General features: G+C 40.6%; 1 protein-coding gene across 5 annotated transcripts in view; it reads left to right on the plus strand.

Annotated features, from left to right (window-relative positions):
• Positions 1-17569, plus strand: part of VCAN (versican) — a 135845-nt gene that overhangs the window by 99311 nt on the left and 18965 nt on the right. For all 5 annotated transcript variants that reach the window (XM_073344417.1, XM_073344418.1, XM_073344419.1 and 2 more), the window contains 4 exons: positions 808-921; positions 2737-2850; positions 10204-10362; positions 11733-11815. In XM_073344417.1, coding sequence (XP_073200518.1) covers positions 808-921; positions 2737-2850; positions 10204-10362; positions 11733-11815 — 470 coding nt within the window. The remainder of the gene's footprint in view (positions 1-807; positions 922-2736; positions 2851-10203; positions 10363-11732; positions 11816-17569) is intronic.

A 17569-nucleotide genomic window follows, 5' to 3' on the forward strand; every position in this document is an offset into this window, starting at 1 on the left:
TTTGTATGAATATATGTATCAGTGATTGTTCCTATTTGCCTATACCACGTACAAATGTTTAAGTTTGAACTGAGTTCAAATAAAGATCAGTAGAACACATCTACACTCTGTAAGAAAACAGTATTAAAATGATGATTCCAATAAATGCTGGGATTTCATGGCAGGTAAGTTTTTACCTAAATATTTTGGTTTAGTCTCGTATATAGCTACTATGTTTGTTTTCTAAAAGTATGTTTTAAAGGAAGACAACTGGGGCATGATTTGGGGAAAGAATATTAATTAGCAAAAGATTTTTTCAAAGAAATAAGAGTGTCTGAGCAGTAAATGGTTAAGTATAACATTCCAAAATGACAGCAAGTCAGTATGCTAAAAAGATGCATGTTCTGGGTACCCAACCATTCCATATAAACTAACCCCATTCAAAAGAATACATTTTCTATTCACTGTGCACATATGTTTAACTGTTTTTGGCTATAATTAATTGCCATGTCACGCCAACTAAATCCTCAATAGAATATTTCAATTTCCAGGAGTAGTACAAAATGTCATTTTAAAAACATAAAACACCTCTGAAAATGAGTTATTGTTCTCTATCGTGAATATAGTGTTATTGGTAAGGCTGAAAATTATGGTGATTGAAAATGACAACTCCAGGCAGTACAGAACTTTTTTTAATGGTTTAATCTTTAACTGCAGTGAAGCATCAAAGCAGAAATAAGGAAATACCTTTCTTCCTTAAAAGAACCAACAACTAACCAAGTATTTTAGACAATGTATCAATTTTTCTTTCTTTAACTCATATCACAGGCCAAGATCCCTGCAAAAGTAATCCCTGCCTTCATGGGGGTACCTGTTATCCACGTGGCTCTTACTACATCTGCACATGTATGCCAGGTTTCAGTGGCGAGCAGTGTGAATTGGGTAAGATGATTCCAACCTGAAAGCTTTTTTTGTACTGGATTGCCTGCAGATTGACTAGAATAACATTTCATATATTAGCTTTGGAAGCGGAATTATGTATCGTTACACTGACAGATGCTGAGGCTTTGAAAGACTCTGTAGTTGGACATGATCCAGGTAGAGAGAGGCAGCGAAAGAAACACCTGCTTCTCTTTCCCTGCCCATGTTGCCTCCTCCTGTCCCCTCCCCACACACCTACCTACCTCTAGAGGGTAATATTCACAAATTATGTCCAATTTATTAACTAAACTAAACAAAAAAAGACACCAAATAAAATACATACATAAATCATATCAAAATAAAGTGGGTTAATATCAAATAATCAGTATAATCTAATTATCATATTGATTAAACCCTTTTGAATTAACCAGTAAATTCTTATAAACTTTTTCTAATGGTTCAGGAAGGCAGTAAACTTTATTTAATCCTCAATCCCCCAAATAATAGGGCATTATCTATATTAATGCCTGCTGATATATGACCAGCCAAATAGCAGATGTGGGCAGGGAGAAATCAGTTCCAGGTTGAAATCAATATTTAGACAACTCTGATGCCAATTAAGAGAGCTTGACCAGACTATACATGGGTCTAATGTCCAATCTCTCTCCACCGCAACATATGGCTACATGAGACATTCCAATACAACCCAGGATAACACAGCTTGTTACATTTAACTAGCAAGCAAAAATCTGGTGAAAGTAACATTTTTTCAGGCTTTAAACACACACTTCCAACCTATATGATATGTATGTGTGATCTTTTAGACAGTGAGGTTGTTTAACCTAGGACTGTTTTAAGTGCTTGTGAAACTATGCATTGAGCACTGTTGTCAAATAAAAATACTCTTTTTATATTTTGATACTCAATGGCTATCACCAATTCAACTTTGAACAAGATTTTTGATGCACAAAATCTGGGTGAAAGTTTAAACTTTAGCTGTGCTCGAGTAAATTTCCTTAAAAAATTACAGTTGTAGGTTCAGTTTGCACATACAGATCTATCTGTCTCGCAGCTCTCTCTCATTCTCAGACTCACAAATTCTTCATACTAGATGGTCAGGAGACACTATTGTACAGAAAGAAATTGGAGCTGTCTGGATATTTTAATACCAGGTGCTAACATTTTGATTAGCAGAGAGGAACCTTTTGTTTGCCTCAGGATTATAAGTCTGGTAAAGGTCTCCTCTATCTCTCTATGAAGATTATCATCAATCAAGACGCCTAATAATAAACAGTGAGAACGCCTTTAAGAAACTTTGTTCCGATCATGCAGAAAGCATGACATGAAAGGAATGGATAAACAATACAATAAGATGCTAATGCTTGCAGTTTTACAGGGAAAAACTAGAAGCACTGTTTATGTTGTTAGATAAGATGTGTACCATGGTCACAGTCTAGAGAAGGTCATACTCTTCACAGAGATAATTAACCAGCTGAAGAGAAGATACAGTACACTGTATCTTCTTTCAGAGGTACACAAGGAGTGACAGCTAGGAAATGAATATACAAATTACAGAAATTAATCCAGGAGTCACACAGCAGGATTCAAAAGCATGTAAATGTGAAATTGTTGTTCAGCATCTATAGCTTTTCTGAGGTTATTTTGTATGTAGAAGTCATCATTCTCATATGAGAAAAGCGGTTATGCAGTCTCTTTTGCAATGCTTTATCTTTCATGAGTGGAATTGTTCTTAGTACTAATTCTGAATAAGGGTAAACACTGTTTCCCTTTAAGGAGGTGAATATATTTTAAATACGCTTTTACATTTTTATATAGATGTCGATGAATGCCAGTCCAATCCTTGCCGGAATGGAGCCACGTGTATTGATGGTCTCAATCTATTTACTTGTCTCTGTCTGCCAAGCTATGTAGGTGCTCTTTGCGAACAAGGTAAGACATTAACAAATACTTTGATTTTTTTTTTTCAATTTGTGGCTAGCCAGGGCCCACTATGTAGTCATCAAGGAGGCAAAACTCCCATTAGAATTAGTGGGAGTTTTATATGAGCAAAGACATCAGGAATAGGCCATTCTTATGGGTGTGTTTGTTTTTGTGAACTCTCCCTTGTGTTTCTTGATCCTTCATTCTCTTTCCCATTTGCTTATGATCATTGATATATTCAACCAGGAGAGGTAATTTCAGTCTCTGTTTATGGTTCCGCTATTGCGAATGTCATATGACCATCTTTTGGTCTGGTTTTAGCCTCCTCAGGGCATGCAATCCTAATTACTCCAGATCTCTAAGGAAACTGCAATATGCTGATCTCATGCAATTTGGCTGCTCCTCCAAAATCTGCTCCGTTTGTGGTTTGCTAAGAGCTGTATTGCCCCATTGGTGGTGCTACACAACTGCCCCTCACTAAGGGGAGCTGAGTGCCTCCTGCAACTCTCCAGTATGCCAGGAAATGTACAAGCTACTACACCGCTTTAAAGGGTGCAGCATACCACCACCTGCATGGCTGGCCATGGCTCTGCTGTCTATCCCATCCATCCCCTATTTGGAGTAATTAGGAGAATATTCCTTGTACAGGAGACAGGATAGAAGCAACTTGTGGTGTTTGTGGGAGAAATTAATGAATAGGTGGATCAGATGAGGCAGCAAGGAGAAGCATGATAGGATGCGAGAATAGATCAGTAGGGCAGAACAATGTTGTGAAGGGCTTTAAAGGTAAGGTGATGCATGTATCCATTTTCAAGCAGTGGCACTTGTTGCTAGCCCATTCCAGGTTTCTTTGAGGAATTCTGGAGGCTCTTATATCCAATTGAATCAAAACAAAAAACAAAAACAAAAACCTCCAGCACATCTCTGCAGGTTGTGCATGACTACTTCAACAATGTCAAGTGTTTCTTTAGTATACATTCACTTCACCCATGATCAAATTTTAGAACAAAACCAGCATGAGAAGGGTAGAAAATGTACAGCAGGACAGAAACAAACAAACTGTAAATTGATCCTAAGATTATCAAACAACAGAGACCACAAGCAATGAAGGCAGATTTTTGTAGCAATAATAAATGTTAAGTGCTACCCTCACGGAGAGGAAATAAACAACATAAGTACAAAATGAAAATGGGGTGGGGGGAGGGCATATCCAAATAGCCACAGTAAGCATATTAAAGTAAGTACATTTTTAATCTTCAACTCTGCCCTAATATCACTTTATCATGTAACTAAGCACTCAAGTTGCTGCAGTGAAGGGTGGGATTGTGATTGGGAGGAGAGCAGGTCTGTGACAGGGCTTATGTTTTGCAAAGTGGCCCACAATATGACAGACTTTTGGGAACCCCTGATTTAGAACATGGACAGCTAGAAACCAAGATGCCACCACCAACTGTATCATAGGCCTACATAAGTAGATAGGCAGGATCACCTGGGCACCTGCATTCCCAGCTTCTCCAAGCTGACTTATGCTGTGATAGTTTAGAAAAAGGGTGCAAGATGAAGATGACAACAGAGATGTAAGAAACTCTCCAAGCTGGTAAACTCAGAGAAACAGGCCACATTCCACTACTCTTCCATGTTCCAGTACCTTATTCCACAATAAGTCCTATTGATTTCAGTGGGACTGTTCACACAGTAAGATACTCCTCGATGTATGTAAGAGAGGCAAAATCTGGCCCATTGTTAAAATTATTGGAGAGGTGTCCAAGAGAAAAAGAAATGGTGCTTAAAGGTGCACTTTTTTCCAGGCTAACAAAAATATCTTTCTTCCTCTTTTTCTACTTATAGTTGTATAAATGTTGGCAGTTTCAGGCTTACCTTTCATCCCGAGCCTATTGGGTGAAATGCAGTTCACAAGTTTTTCCAAGTGAGCCTAAAGGAAAGGGGCTTGTTTGTTAAAGTTGAAACCTCTGAAGAATGACTAGCTCCAGCTTTCATCACAATTCAACTTTTCAGTAGTCTGGCGCAGCCCAGGATTTGAAAGACCTTCTGAATCTGTTCTCTAAGACTAGAATTTGACAATGTTTTTTATAACAGAAGGAATAAATGTTCTCTTTTTTCCCCAGCAAATCCATAGTACTGAATGGCCTTCAGCATCATGGTAGCTTTAATTTGCATTTTATGACCGACCTGAGAATACATTTTAGGTGGTTAATGGGAACACTTCCTAGTTTGTCAATGAGAAACAGACCTCTACTCACTCAGCTTTGGAATTTAAATTTCCTCCACTTAAAGTCCTGCAGTGGTTTGGGACCTGAGAAAAGCATCAGTGCCAAATTTCCATTTCACCAGACAAAATAAAACTGTGCTGGCAATTCAGACACAGTTGTCTGGCAAGGAGTCTTTATTTCACGGCATCAACCCTGACTTTGCTAGATTGAAAACACAGCCAGAATGACAGAACATGTCACCTCAATGCCTCAGAAAGGGTGTGAGTGAGCGTGCAAACATTATGTTTCATTACTTGCATTTTATTTTATTATGTTTGTTTGCAATACATCCTATTCATGTTTTCAAAATAAAGATTAAGGGCCCTTTAGGCAGAAGTGCTGAGCATCCACAATCTCACTGTAGTTAATGGGAGATGAGTGCACAGAAAATCATGCCTGCAGATAGCAGATAAAGGGAGTCAGAGATCAGAAAGCAGCCAGATATGGCCAGCTGATATATGCTGTGCTCAGCAGATATATAGTCCTTTAGGGACCTTTGCCAGCTGGTGAAGGATGAGCAGCCTCCTGCGTACTCTCACCTATGCTGGGGCCTAGGGTGGAACAGATACATCCTGGGAACCAGTGAACTATAACTGGCTCCTTGACAGCCACCTTCCTCTGTTTCACCGAATTGAAACATAGTTAATCAGAGCATCTGGGCCAAGAACTTCTTCTTGAATACTACGAGAGAAAGTTGTCAGGCATAAAAAATAAAGATACCATCCTTTCTATAAACTCAAGGAATAATTCAGAGAGGCAACATTGTTTCCAATTCAGACTAAACTACCGGTGCAGTTAAATACACCTGCTCTCGTTTCTAAATATCCCTTTCTGTCACTTAATTTGTTTTTTTACCCAGTCTCCCCAACTTTTCAAAATACAACTATATCTGTTTAAAGTATCTGGTCACCAGAGCAGATAGTTTTTTGTTTGTCACTTTTCAATGCAAAATATCCAAGAAATGTGTGACTGCAGACTGGGGCAGTGGATCTGAACCCACTCACTTGCCACGTAAGTTGGCAATAACTCCACAGAAGTCTAGATAAATGAGCTCATGACCTGGGGTCTTTCATTTGTAACATATAAAGTGCTGCTGTACAAATGCTATGTTTTATTGGGCTACACTGTAATAACCTTCCTCACAATGAGGAACAGTTCTCCACAAGTTAGTGGGACTAGTCATAGGATAAGTTAATATTCAGTGTAAGTGAGTGCATCATAATATAGCCCATGATGATTTCTCAATATTGGGCTATCCTTACTCAGGTTGAGAAGTACCTTACTCCACAAGTAACTCCATTGATATCAGTGGGAGTATTTGGGTAGTAAGATACCATATAACGTGGAATAGAAGGCCCACAATTTGGCCACTATCTTCTAGACTATGGTACTGGAATGTCTAGCATTAAAAAACAGATTTGCTATTTGCTCCTCCCGCACTTTTGTGCTCTGGCTAAAGTTTCCTTTTGTTTCATCTCTTCCCTCTCTGCTATTCTGACTGTGGTCCACCTGCTCTCAAGGTGCTGCATTTTTGCTTTAAACTTAAAGCAAAGTTTGGCTTCCCTACTGCTGAATCTCTGCAGACACTCACATAGCTTAGCCTGTTTACTGAATGCAGCTGTGCTCACGGACTGCCAAAATGGCACATATGCATTTGTTAATAGACATCCCTCACTGGGGTAATACAACAAGACTTTTTCTTTTTCCTTCCAAGTTCCCAAAGCAAAACAATGTTTTCTTCATTATCAACAACATTGCTTTTCAAACCTGAGATCCCTGTCCAAATGTTTGTGAATACTGGTTCCTCAGCTGACTCACTTTTTTTCTCCCAGTTGTAGTACCTTGGGAAATCCGGACGGTGGACAAAGGTTTATTGCAAGGATTCTCTTTGGAAACAGGCAGTTTCTAGCTTATATCTCACAGCTGTGGAGAATTCTTGAATATTTATTAGAGAAGCAGTTTCACTCTGAGATGTCTGGGCTAATGGGACTCTGATTTTCATTTATTACCTGAATCCAGAGACACAGAAAATCCACAGCTGAGCAAGTCACTTTACATTCTAGTATCTGTGCTTCAGCCTTTGGTTTCTTAAGCCTCTTCTGGAATTTGTTTGAAGACACGGCAGCTACTAGCCGCAGCCTATTGCTGCTGTTGAAAAAGCTCTACGTGGCCATATACTGCACCGAAGGGGCATATTTTTAATGCAGTGTTTGGAGAGCTATACAGCTACAATTGCTCTTATGAGGAAGCAGAAGCATGTTGGTAACTCCTGGCACACAGCTCTGAAAACAAACCTCTAATTTATAATAAACCTTGGGCAAGCAAGACAACTTTTAAAGCACCATAAACATAGCAAGCAGTGTTTCAGTCTTTCCAACACATTTTGCGATCCGCTTCCAGAACGCTGTGATTACCTTCCAGGAAATAAAGCGTATGCATGCAGTGTAGGCTGGCTAAGTCCTCCCACATCAATTGTTCACAAGTGGGCAAAGATCAGATCGGAAACGTACTGCCATTGCTGCAGCTAGAATCCCATGTGCAGTAAAGGCATAAGCTGTTATATAGCGCTCCTGTTAATGCACGTGTGTATCTGTCACAGCAATGTCAATGGGAGGTATGCACATTGGCAATAGAATAAGGAACTGATTCAACCTGATGTAATGCAGTGATGAATCAGGTTCTTCATATGTCATTGCTTTTTGGTTGGGTTGGTTTGCATTTCCTATAGCTTGCTTACTTACTGAAAGAATAATTTTATATATATAATTATATAGTGATACAAACAAAGAAAAACCTAAATTTATCAAATGCTGCCACTAAGGCCTTAACTACAGTGGGATTTCAGTGTCTCCTTAGCTGCACCAGTCCAGGCTTCCAGCATAGGCACCATTTACAGCAATGCAGCAACCGTGCAGTCTATCCTGATTTGAAATGCCCGTGTCTCCGTTAGGCGTTTGCGTTTGCACTATCTCACTGATGGCTGAAATCCCATTGTAGGCAAAGCCTTAGTTTTATGGGAAGGATATTCACCGATGATCTTCTGAGGCTGATAAACAAATGACAGTCCCTCTTTTCTTCAAGGTGAATAACAATTGCTTAGGTTAAAGAGAAGAATTTTGATACAGTGTGTGGTTCTAGCATTGGCGGTAGGTCAAGGCCTCATATTACTTACTATTTTGAACTCAGTCTGCCTTGTGTTGAAGCCTCACTGCTCCCTCACACACTGTTTAGCTGGCTTCCCTGGTGGACAGTCACTGGATTGGGATGGCCCAATTCTGCGTAATCCCCCAGCCCTCTCTCTGTGTGTTACATCTGCTTATTGTTATTTGACTTCCTTTCTGTGAGACGAGGCTCCTAAACAAGATGAGTAATAACATTTGAAGCATCACCATGAAGGATACAGCACAATTAGTCAGTGCTATGTGGTGAAACAAAAGCTCTAGACAACCACAGACAGACTAAACTTAAAAACTGCCCCAGACCGTGGAGATTAAGTTCCAACTGCTGCATGTGCCTACATCATTGGAGCTAGAAAAACCCCTCAGTATTGTAGATTACATACTCTCTCCATAGCTGAGATTCTTTAAAGTATGAGCAGTTCTTTATAGCTTGACTTGTCCAATATAAAAATGTATGCATATTCTAACCAGTTTTACTGCAGTATGGCAATTGCTTTGACACGTGACCTCCAGTTAAAAGCTAAGGAATGTCCTAGTTAAGGAATTGGCACATGTGGTATAAATATCTGGCTATCATTCCCTCACGTGCAACTGGAGTCCCTTGGGCCACATCATGCCATTGACTTTTAAGCAAAAATCTCAATCCCCCTCCCCACCAAGCTCCTCAGATAAATGTAATTTATACACAACTACTACATCATTGCATTGGGAGTGATGCAGAGCTTTGTGGGAGAATCCTTAGGTGGTGGAAAGCTGGCTCTCTGCTTTCTGGCAGAGGGACCATGGGGACTGGGTGGGGGTTGAGCCAGGGACATGTTCATGTGTTTGGAAAGGGGTGGGGTGAGAGCATGCTACGCTCTGGTGATCCTCAGTGGGTGAAGTGGTACTATTCCAACCAGCATAACTCAGAGTAGTCTTTAGATTTCACTAAATCATGATGGGACCACCTTTCCTGCACTCCTCCTCAAAGCCATTTCCTCCCATTGGGTCCTGCATCAAACCTGAGGAGCTGGTTCACTCTTTCTATACCCTTCTTACTATAAAACTATTTTTCCTTGTGATCACTTTGTACAGTGAAAGCACAGAACCAAAATAAATATGGAAGTTTTACACCATCTGTTCTGTCTGTGGCTGCCTTAGCTTGACACTGTAATTGACATCAACCCTAGAAACTGCTACAATTCCAAAGCTCACCTTTATTTCTCTTTAGCTGAATGGAAATATTGGCTGTTGTGAGCTTCTATCTACAGTGTATTCTTATCAATACCACTCCTCATCCAAGCACAGACAATGTGCAGTTCATTACTTTATATTCCAGCTTTACAGCTGTCTTTAGAAATTGATACCTTATGTTTACTTAAATCTACTCCCTTTTTTTGGCCAACCTTAATCTTCGCTGAGATAGCACTTCAGCTTTGCATCTGCTAGCTGAACAATGACAGTTACTTTTCTCCATGGCCATTTTCAATCATCAGTCCTTCATAGTAATGGAACAGAGTAACTCAAAGAATTATTTGATGAAGTAAACAAAAAACATAAAACAAAAAGTATAGAACCACTGCAGTCGTATGTCCAAGCAGAGCGCCTACGTTTAATTCTTTCAGAGTTACGGGATAATAATGCCCTTTTGGGATATTCAAGATCCAGCATAATGTGATAATCTGGAGATTTTTGATGGGTATTAACAAGCAAAGCATAATTTTCCTTATGGCTAGTGGTGAAATTTTGTAAATAAAAGTATCTAAGACTTGAATAAGAATTACAGGATCAGTGATTTATTTTTCATCTGTGGGGCTTAGGTTGTGTGTCTTCCTGAGCCTTTAAATAGCAGAATCCTCTGTCCACTTGCATAAAACTCAAGTGTGTGCCTTTCTTGAGTATTTTAAGGGTTGGTTTTTGTTTACTTGTCACAGATACAGAGACTTGTGATTACGGTTGGCACAAGTTCCAAGGACAATGCTACAAATACTTTGCCCATCGCCGCACATGGGATACAGCTGAAAGAGAATGTCGTCTCCAGGGAGCCCACCTGACAAGCATCTTGTCTCATGAAGAGCAAATATTTGTGAACCGTACGTACCATTAGGATTCCTCTGAGCAACTCTGGGTTGAGGATATAGAGCTAGTAAATTTTGTGGAGAAAACACCCTCCAAACCTCTAAATAGTTTTCATCTTTCCCTTCTAAAATATGCATCATCATTTGATTTTTAAAAGGAAGACTCCATATTCTCGACCATTCCTTTTGCTGTTAATTTTGTATTAATCATTACCTGCAGTTGGAAAAATGTCTGATCTTCAGAGAAAATCTGCTTTTAACCCCTAAAGTTTTAGGTCCTGAAAAAAAGACAATAAAAGACAAAGAAGTTCAGCCCTTTATTCTGGAGACTTTATTCTACGCTCATTGTTTAGACAATCTCGTTCTCCAAGCCATCTTAAATACTGTTTCGCAGGCACAAAGTATCAGTCACTTCATGTTAGGTTACAAGATAGATTCAGCCTGTGATACTCTTCACAGCATTAGGTGCTGCCTGCACAAACTGAGTAATGCTATTGATTAAAATATTTGGAGATGGTTATTTTCTAATAGCCCTCATTAATTGTACTAATGTTTGGGTCAGGTATTCAGTCCCAGAATATCATGTTGTAAGAAAACTCTTTGAGTCTCTCATGGTATGTCTACACAGGAATAAAAGACACATGGCATGGCCATGGCTGGCCCGGGTCAGCTGACTTGGACTGGCAGGGCTCGGGCTGTGTAACTAAAAATCTCTGGGTTCGGGTTCAGGCTAGAGCCCGAGCTCTGAGACACTCTACCCTGTAAGGGTCCCAGAGCTCGGGCTCCAGTCCAGGTCCAAACATCTACACAGAGATTTTTCACCTCCAGAGCCCAAGCACCAGAGCCCGAGTCAGCTGATCTGGGCCAGCCAGGAGGTTTTTATACTGTGTAGACATACCCTCTTAACGCAGTTGGCAGGGACTCCTGACAAGTCTGCAGGTCTCTGACTTTCTGCCACAGAGCTTTGCACATCTCTCCTGTAAATGTCACGGAAAAACTTTTGACATTACTAAGGAAGAGAAAATACTTATTTAATTATAGTAAACTGGTGAGGCAGTTTTTTTCCCATGTAATTGTCTTTGCCTGACATTTAAACTGCACAGTTAGGTAGAAATCTAGTCTGATCTTTTGGGATGTGCAGGATAAAGAGAAGACGGCAATAGTTTGAAACAATTAGATAAGAGACTACATTTTTGTAGATTTCCTGAATTCAAATAAAAAAGGCTAAAGAAGAGCCTGTAAATATTTGTTTGCATGCTTAGTGAAAGCTATTTAAGAACAGGAAGTCTGATTCATTCTGTGAAAATTCTTTATATTCTTTGATGAATTTTCTCCCTTTTATGGGAAAGTTAATAAAAATATCTTTGTGGTTCCTTTCCTGTTAGGTGTCGGGCATGACTACCAGTGGATTGGCCTCAATGATAAGATGTTTGAGCATGACTTCCGCTGGACTGATGGTAGCACACTGGTAAGATGTCTTAAAAAGAAAAAGTTAATTTAAAAGTCTATTGGTGGTTTATCGAATACCCATTGGAAATGAAAAAAAAATAGGTCAAATTCCAGAATCAATGCAGTAGCTAGATGTTTACCCCAGCAAACTTCCTTGCTTGGGGCTGCTACCTTTTCTTCTTCGTCGTCTTCTTGTGGTAGTGCTGAAAATATGCTGTACAAATCCGCACAGACATTGTTTCAGAGAGATTACACTCTGAGACACTTATCATATACGGCCCAGATTCTGATCCCTGGTGGAACTGCTTTGTGCTTATTTTCTGGTACAAAAAGGCTGTAAAGTTGATGTATTCAGCTGCCTGATGAGTCCCTCAGCATGGGGAATTCTCAGGTTGTACAGGGTGAGCATAATGGTTCCGATATCTCCCCTCTTCCCGGCCTCCCATGGAGAGGGCATTCTTGGGGTGAAGGAGACATAGGGCATGTCCACCCTGCAGTCTTAAATCGACCTATGTAACTACTGCAGTGACTGATGTCCACATTACCCTCCTTCTGTTGGCGGTGTATATCCTCACCAGAGCGCTTCTACCGACTGAAGAGGGACAGTGTGGGGAGCTGAGAAATCAGGCTCCCTGCTAGGAGCCCAGTTGCCTCCAGGGCTTGTTCTTCCCCTCTCCCAGCTGGGAGTGGGAGAAAGCCACCTGGGGCTTCTCACCTCTGGCAGGGAGATCCATTCCTGGAGTCCGGTCAGCTGCCGTGCTCCTGGTGGGGAGCCGAGATCTGGGGTGAGGTGGGGTGGGGTGGGGGAGGAGGCAGCCAGGCTCCCCGCCTGGAGCTGGGATCCTCCGTGCAGTTGGGCTTCCAGAAGGGAGTAGGGAGCTGGGACCCCAGGGGGCAGAGCTCCGTGTGGGGAGCGGGAAGCCCCGAGGGCAGCCTAATCCAGGAGCCTAGGAGGAAGTCCAGCTTGGAGTGGAGACCCAGCAGCTGCCTGGCTGGGGAGCCAGGAGCTGGGCGGAGCCATGAAATTGACAAGACAGCCAATAGCCGATGTAAGTAATACAGATATTATGGAGATATTATGTCGGTATAGTGGGGCACTTACATTGGTGGGACAAGGCTGTAGTGTGTACACTGACATAATTAGCTTGACGTAAGCTGCCTTACATTGGCCTGTGTAGTGTAGACCAGGCCATAGAAGGAGCTCCTCTGCACTCCAGTGATCCCTATCTGGAAGATTACCCTGGGGCTGCTCTAAATCATGCTTTGAGACTGTTCTGATGCATGGCAATCCTACAGTTGGAAGGGATGTAATGACATCTTAAAACCACCGCCGCACACCTCCTTCTTGACTTGAAGTGGGTTTAGAAGGTCTGGACCCAATGCTCTATCACTAAGATTTTGGAGTACTATTGATACTTTTTTATAGCATCAAAGCAATAAGGAAAAAACAAGTAGGTGGAGAAAGAAAGCATTTTCTCCCCACTTTCATCTAAACTAACTCAACCATCTGTCTGCTGTAGGATTTGATTCAGTATCATCCAAGCCAAAGTATTCAATCTCTTCTTTGGAAGAGACAGGTGATTTACAGCCAGTTTAACACCCATTGATACATACTATATAAACAGATTGGTCATGCGTATTTTTCCCTTCTATAACCAGGAAACATCTGGTCCTTAGGTCACATACATATGGACTATGATCACTGCTGCTTATCACATAGATATGGTGTATTTAGTAAAAAGGCTGAAACAAAGCTGATCTGATTAATTGCCACTTGATGTAAATAGATAGAGGTTTAAAGGCCTTTCCAAGATTTCTCAGTGTTTTGTGAATGATCCATTTCTTGCAGAACTATTGTGTGCTGCAGGTGAGAGTACAGAGAAAAAGAAAAGAAAAATCAAACTTTTCTCTCATGTGCTTGCTTTAGTGCTGGAACAAATGTGCTTAATTGTGCCTGGAGGCTTCATGTCTCTTGGAGTGTAGGGAGAGGAAGTCTGCTACTCTACGTCACTTCCTTCTCTTCACCTATTCTTGGGAGTCTAGCACCTTTGGCTGCATCAGATTTACATAGTCCTTGTACTCCATTCACTTTGTTGATCCCTCTTTCCCTAAGCACTCTGATAGGGTCAAGTATAATCTAGCTTTATCTGTGGGATCAGCATATCTTTGCACTGGCAAATACTAAGGGAGTTGTAAACTGGCACATTGCAAAGGCAAGTTTGGTGTGACACAAACGGACAAAATCCAGGAAATTAAAAGACAGAGCTGATGCTCTATTTGCAACTCATGTTGCTGGGCAAAGATGGGTGTTAAGTTTTTGCTTTAACTGTACGTTTAAGAAGAAGAGACATTCCCAGCACAGTATAAAACCATCTGCTGAACAGGCCTTTTTTTCTTTTTTTTTATTGATCTTTATCCCACTTTCCTGCTTTTTTTACAACTTCTCTCAATCCTTTCCTTTGGGAACAATCTATGTGTCTCCTGAACTCATTTGTACTCATAGATTCAAAAGCTTTCCATGGCCATTTATTCCATGTGTTAATTATTCTGTGCATGCAGTGACTCTGCGTGAGTTTCCTGTTTGCTCACAGTATCCTACTTTTTAGATTATTTGCCATAATTTCTGCCCCCTTCAATGGACCAATTGTCACTATTAATTATTGGACTGCTAAATAAATGTTCCAGTTACATCTTGATCAAATGCATCTTCAAATTCCATTGGTTTGAATAAAGTGTTCGCCCTATCAATCCAACTTATAATCATGAAAACTGACATTACATAACCATAAGTAAGGTTACAACAAGAAGAAACTCAGAAATATGTCCTCTTTACTTCAGTTTCTTAGATTAGAGAGGAGTCTGCCTATAAAGCGTGACCCTAATTTCGGGGGATAGCGGAGGCCTATCTCTGATTGAGATCTAGTATTGTCTTTGCTGTGCTCTGCTCTGAGCAACATAGTAATATTGTCCTTCTAGAGTACTTCTTAGCTGTTACTTTAAAGGCACTAATTTACCAAGTCAGCTGAGGACTCCTCTGGCATTAGAATTGTCTTGGGAATGAGGCTGGAGTACTGTACTGCACCAGTGTTCTCTGACTGGATTAAAGACTATTTCACTATTGCCAGAGGGCAAACCAGTCTTCAGTTGGCCTCACGGTGTCAAGGATATAAAGGTGATGTAAAGTTGATTTTGTTTCACTGCCCATTTGATTAGTGTGTCAAGAGCAGCTCAGCCAGCAGCTGAAGATTATGCCCATAGTTCCTTTAAGTTAACCTTCTGAAATAGGTGGTGATAATGGAAAAGGAAATCCTGACACATTCTTAGCCAGTACTGCCGAAATGAAATAACTATAGTATATATTACTACATCACCAAGATTTCTCCTTCACTTAGGGCATGTCTACCCTTGCCATTTAAAGCAGAAAAATTCCCTTTTTTGCACAAAAACCATGGGAGTGTCTATACTTGCCAATAACTTTTTGTGGTGAAACTCAGAAGTTTCACCACAAAAAGAAAACCACCTCCACGAGAGGTGTACAGCTCTTACCAGTGATGCTTTTGTGGTGATGTGCAAGTGAAGACATGTTCTTCCTGTTTACAGAGCTTTTAGCCTCTGGGGGATATTCCACAGTGCCTAGGTGACCACTCTGGCCAGCAGTTCTGCTGCTCTGATGCCAGGTAAACAGATATCCACCCCTCCCCCGTCAAGCCCCAGGAACTTTGAAACTCCCCTTCCTGTTTTCTTGGCAAGTGCTCACTTATCATCTGGCCAGGTGACAATGCCTGCTCCACGGAGCAAACAATCCCCTGCTGGAATCAATGCTGAGCTACTGGAGCTAATCAGTGCAGGGACCCAGGATGCTCCGCGATCACCCCTTCCCACAAGACCTATCATCAAAATGGAAAGAGCTGCATTGTGGGATAGCTGCCCTCAGTGAGCTGCTCTCATCGGCGATGGAAGTGCTGCAAATGTAAGCGCTCTGATGCCTGTGAAAGTAAGTGAGTACCAGTGCTTTTCTTTCACCCGTTCATTATCACTGGTGAAACTGACAGCGCAAAAACTCTGCAAGTGTAGACATAGCCTTTTATATTCATTCTGGGCAAAGAGAGCAAGAATTAGGAATCTGTGAACCTCAAACTCTACCACTGGAGATTGTGAATGAGGTTTGAGTTACTTTGGTGCACATTTTCCATGGAGATGAGGAAATCTACAACATCATTATTCAATCTATTGAAGGGAACTCCTTTGCCAAGTGGTGGCATGTATTTTATTAGCACAGTTTCTCGGAAAAGGCTCAAATGTACTTTTTATTTGCACCTAAAAGATATTTAAAACAGTGAATTAAATGGAAGGAAATCAGGACTTTCTTTTGACATTTTCGATTTATATTCATCATAGGTTGTGTTTTTCCAGATTTTTTAACTGTAAGTGCCAACCACGTTAAATATGATCAGGGTTGGACATAAATATATGCTTATTTTGATTAGTTTGTACCAGGACTAAATCCATCCCTTGGATGTGCACATCCATTTCTAACTGACTTCAGTGAGAACTACATCGGCCCAAAACCAAAATGTTGGCCTTGCCTTCTCTAACTTCCACTGCCCCCCAAAAAAGAGAAAATTTCTCTATACTCTCCCTGTAAGCTCATGTGAGATCAGCGCTGAGATGTTATCATGATGAAATGTGATGGATTGATAAAATGAGCTTTTTCATCAGGTTAGTAATGCAGAAAAGTTTAAGTGACAAGATACAGTCGAGGAAAAAAATCTGACAGTATATAATCAGATGAAAAGTTCCATTTCAATTAATTGAGAACTGTTGTGCAGATTATATAAAATCATTTCACATCACTTAAAAAAAAAATTTTTTAAATGTGTTTGGGAAGTTTCCAGCCAAGAGTTTCAAAAATGAGAGCCAAAAGTTAAGCTTCTATGTAAGAGATGTACTTTTCAAAAGTACAGAACACCTACCAGCTCCCACTGGCAAGCACTTAGCACTTTTGAAAATCAGGCCATTTGTTTAGGTACCATTTTTCAAGAGCCTATATGTAGGCAGCCCCTTTTGAAAATCTTGGCCTTTGGTTTTCTCATGAAAATGGTCAGCTATTGGCAATTTATCAAAAGCAGCAACAATAAAAGTGCTCTTCTTTCCCAGTGCATAGTTTTCATGAATCAGCTGGCATTTGTATGTGGCTAGCAATGACAATTCCACTAAGTGAGGCAAGTCTTGGAATCCATGAAGATACAGGTTGTAAATATATGGACTGATTGATAGGCAGAATTTCTGAGATAAAATACATAGGTCATTGACGAACCAACCAAGAACAAATGGATTCACTGTGAATGCAAGTAATAAAAGGAAATATTTTTTCGTGGCCCAAATAATGTTTATCCATCTGTCCACTGTTTCCTTTAAAAAATAACTTTTTGTTTGTGATGGGGGAGATATCCTAGTATAATCGAAATAGGCATGTCTTATGCCCTGATACTGCAAAAAGAATTGTCCAGGTCGCCTTGAACACCTATGTGGAATCTCATTGAAGTCAATGGGGCTCAGTGTGGATGCAGGGTCTGCCCTTGTTTTCTTGGCAGAATTTGGTTCTTAGCCTTAAAGCTGCTTTTATGTAGTAGTTCTTTGTGGTTTCCTGTTGTGTGGAAAAATAGCAGAATAACCCGAAAGTTTCATGAAAGGTTGAGTTGGCTAGATAAGATGACATATCCACTGGCATCAAGGTGTTTTTTGGGGCACGCCACTTTCCCTACAACCCAGA

The sequence above is a fragment of the Lepidochelys kempii genome, chromosome 5 (assembly GCF_965140265.1).
Source record: "Lepidochelys kempii isolate rLepKem1 chromosome 5, rLepKem1.hap2, whole genome shotgun sequence".
Lineage (NCBI taxonomy): Eukaryota > Metazoa > Chordata > Testudines > Cheloniidae > Lepidochelys > Lepidochelys kempii.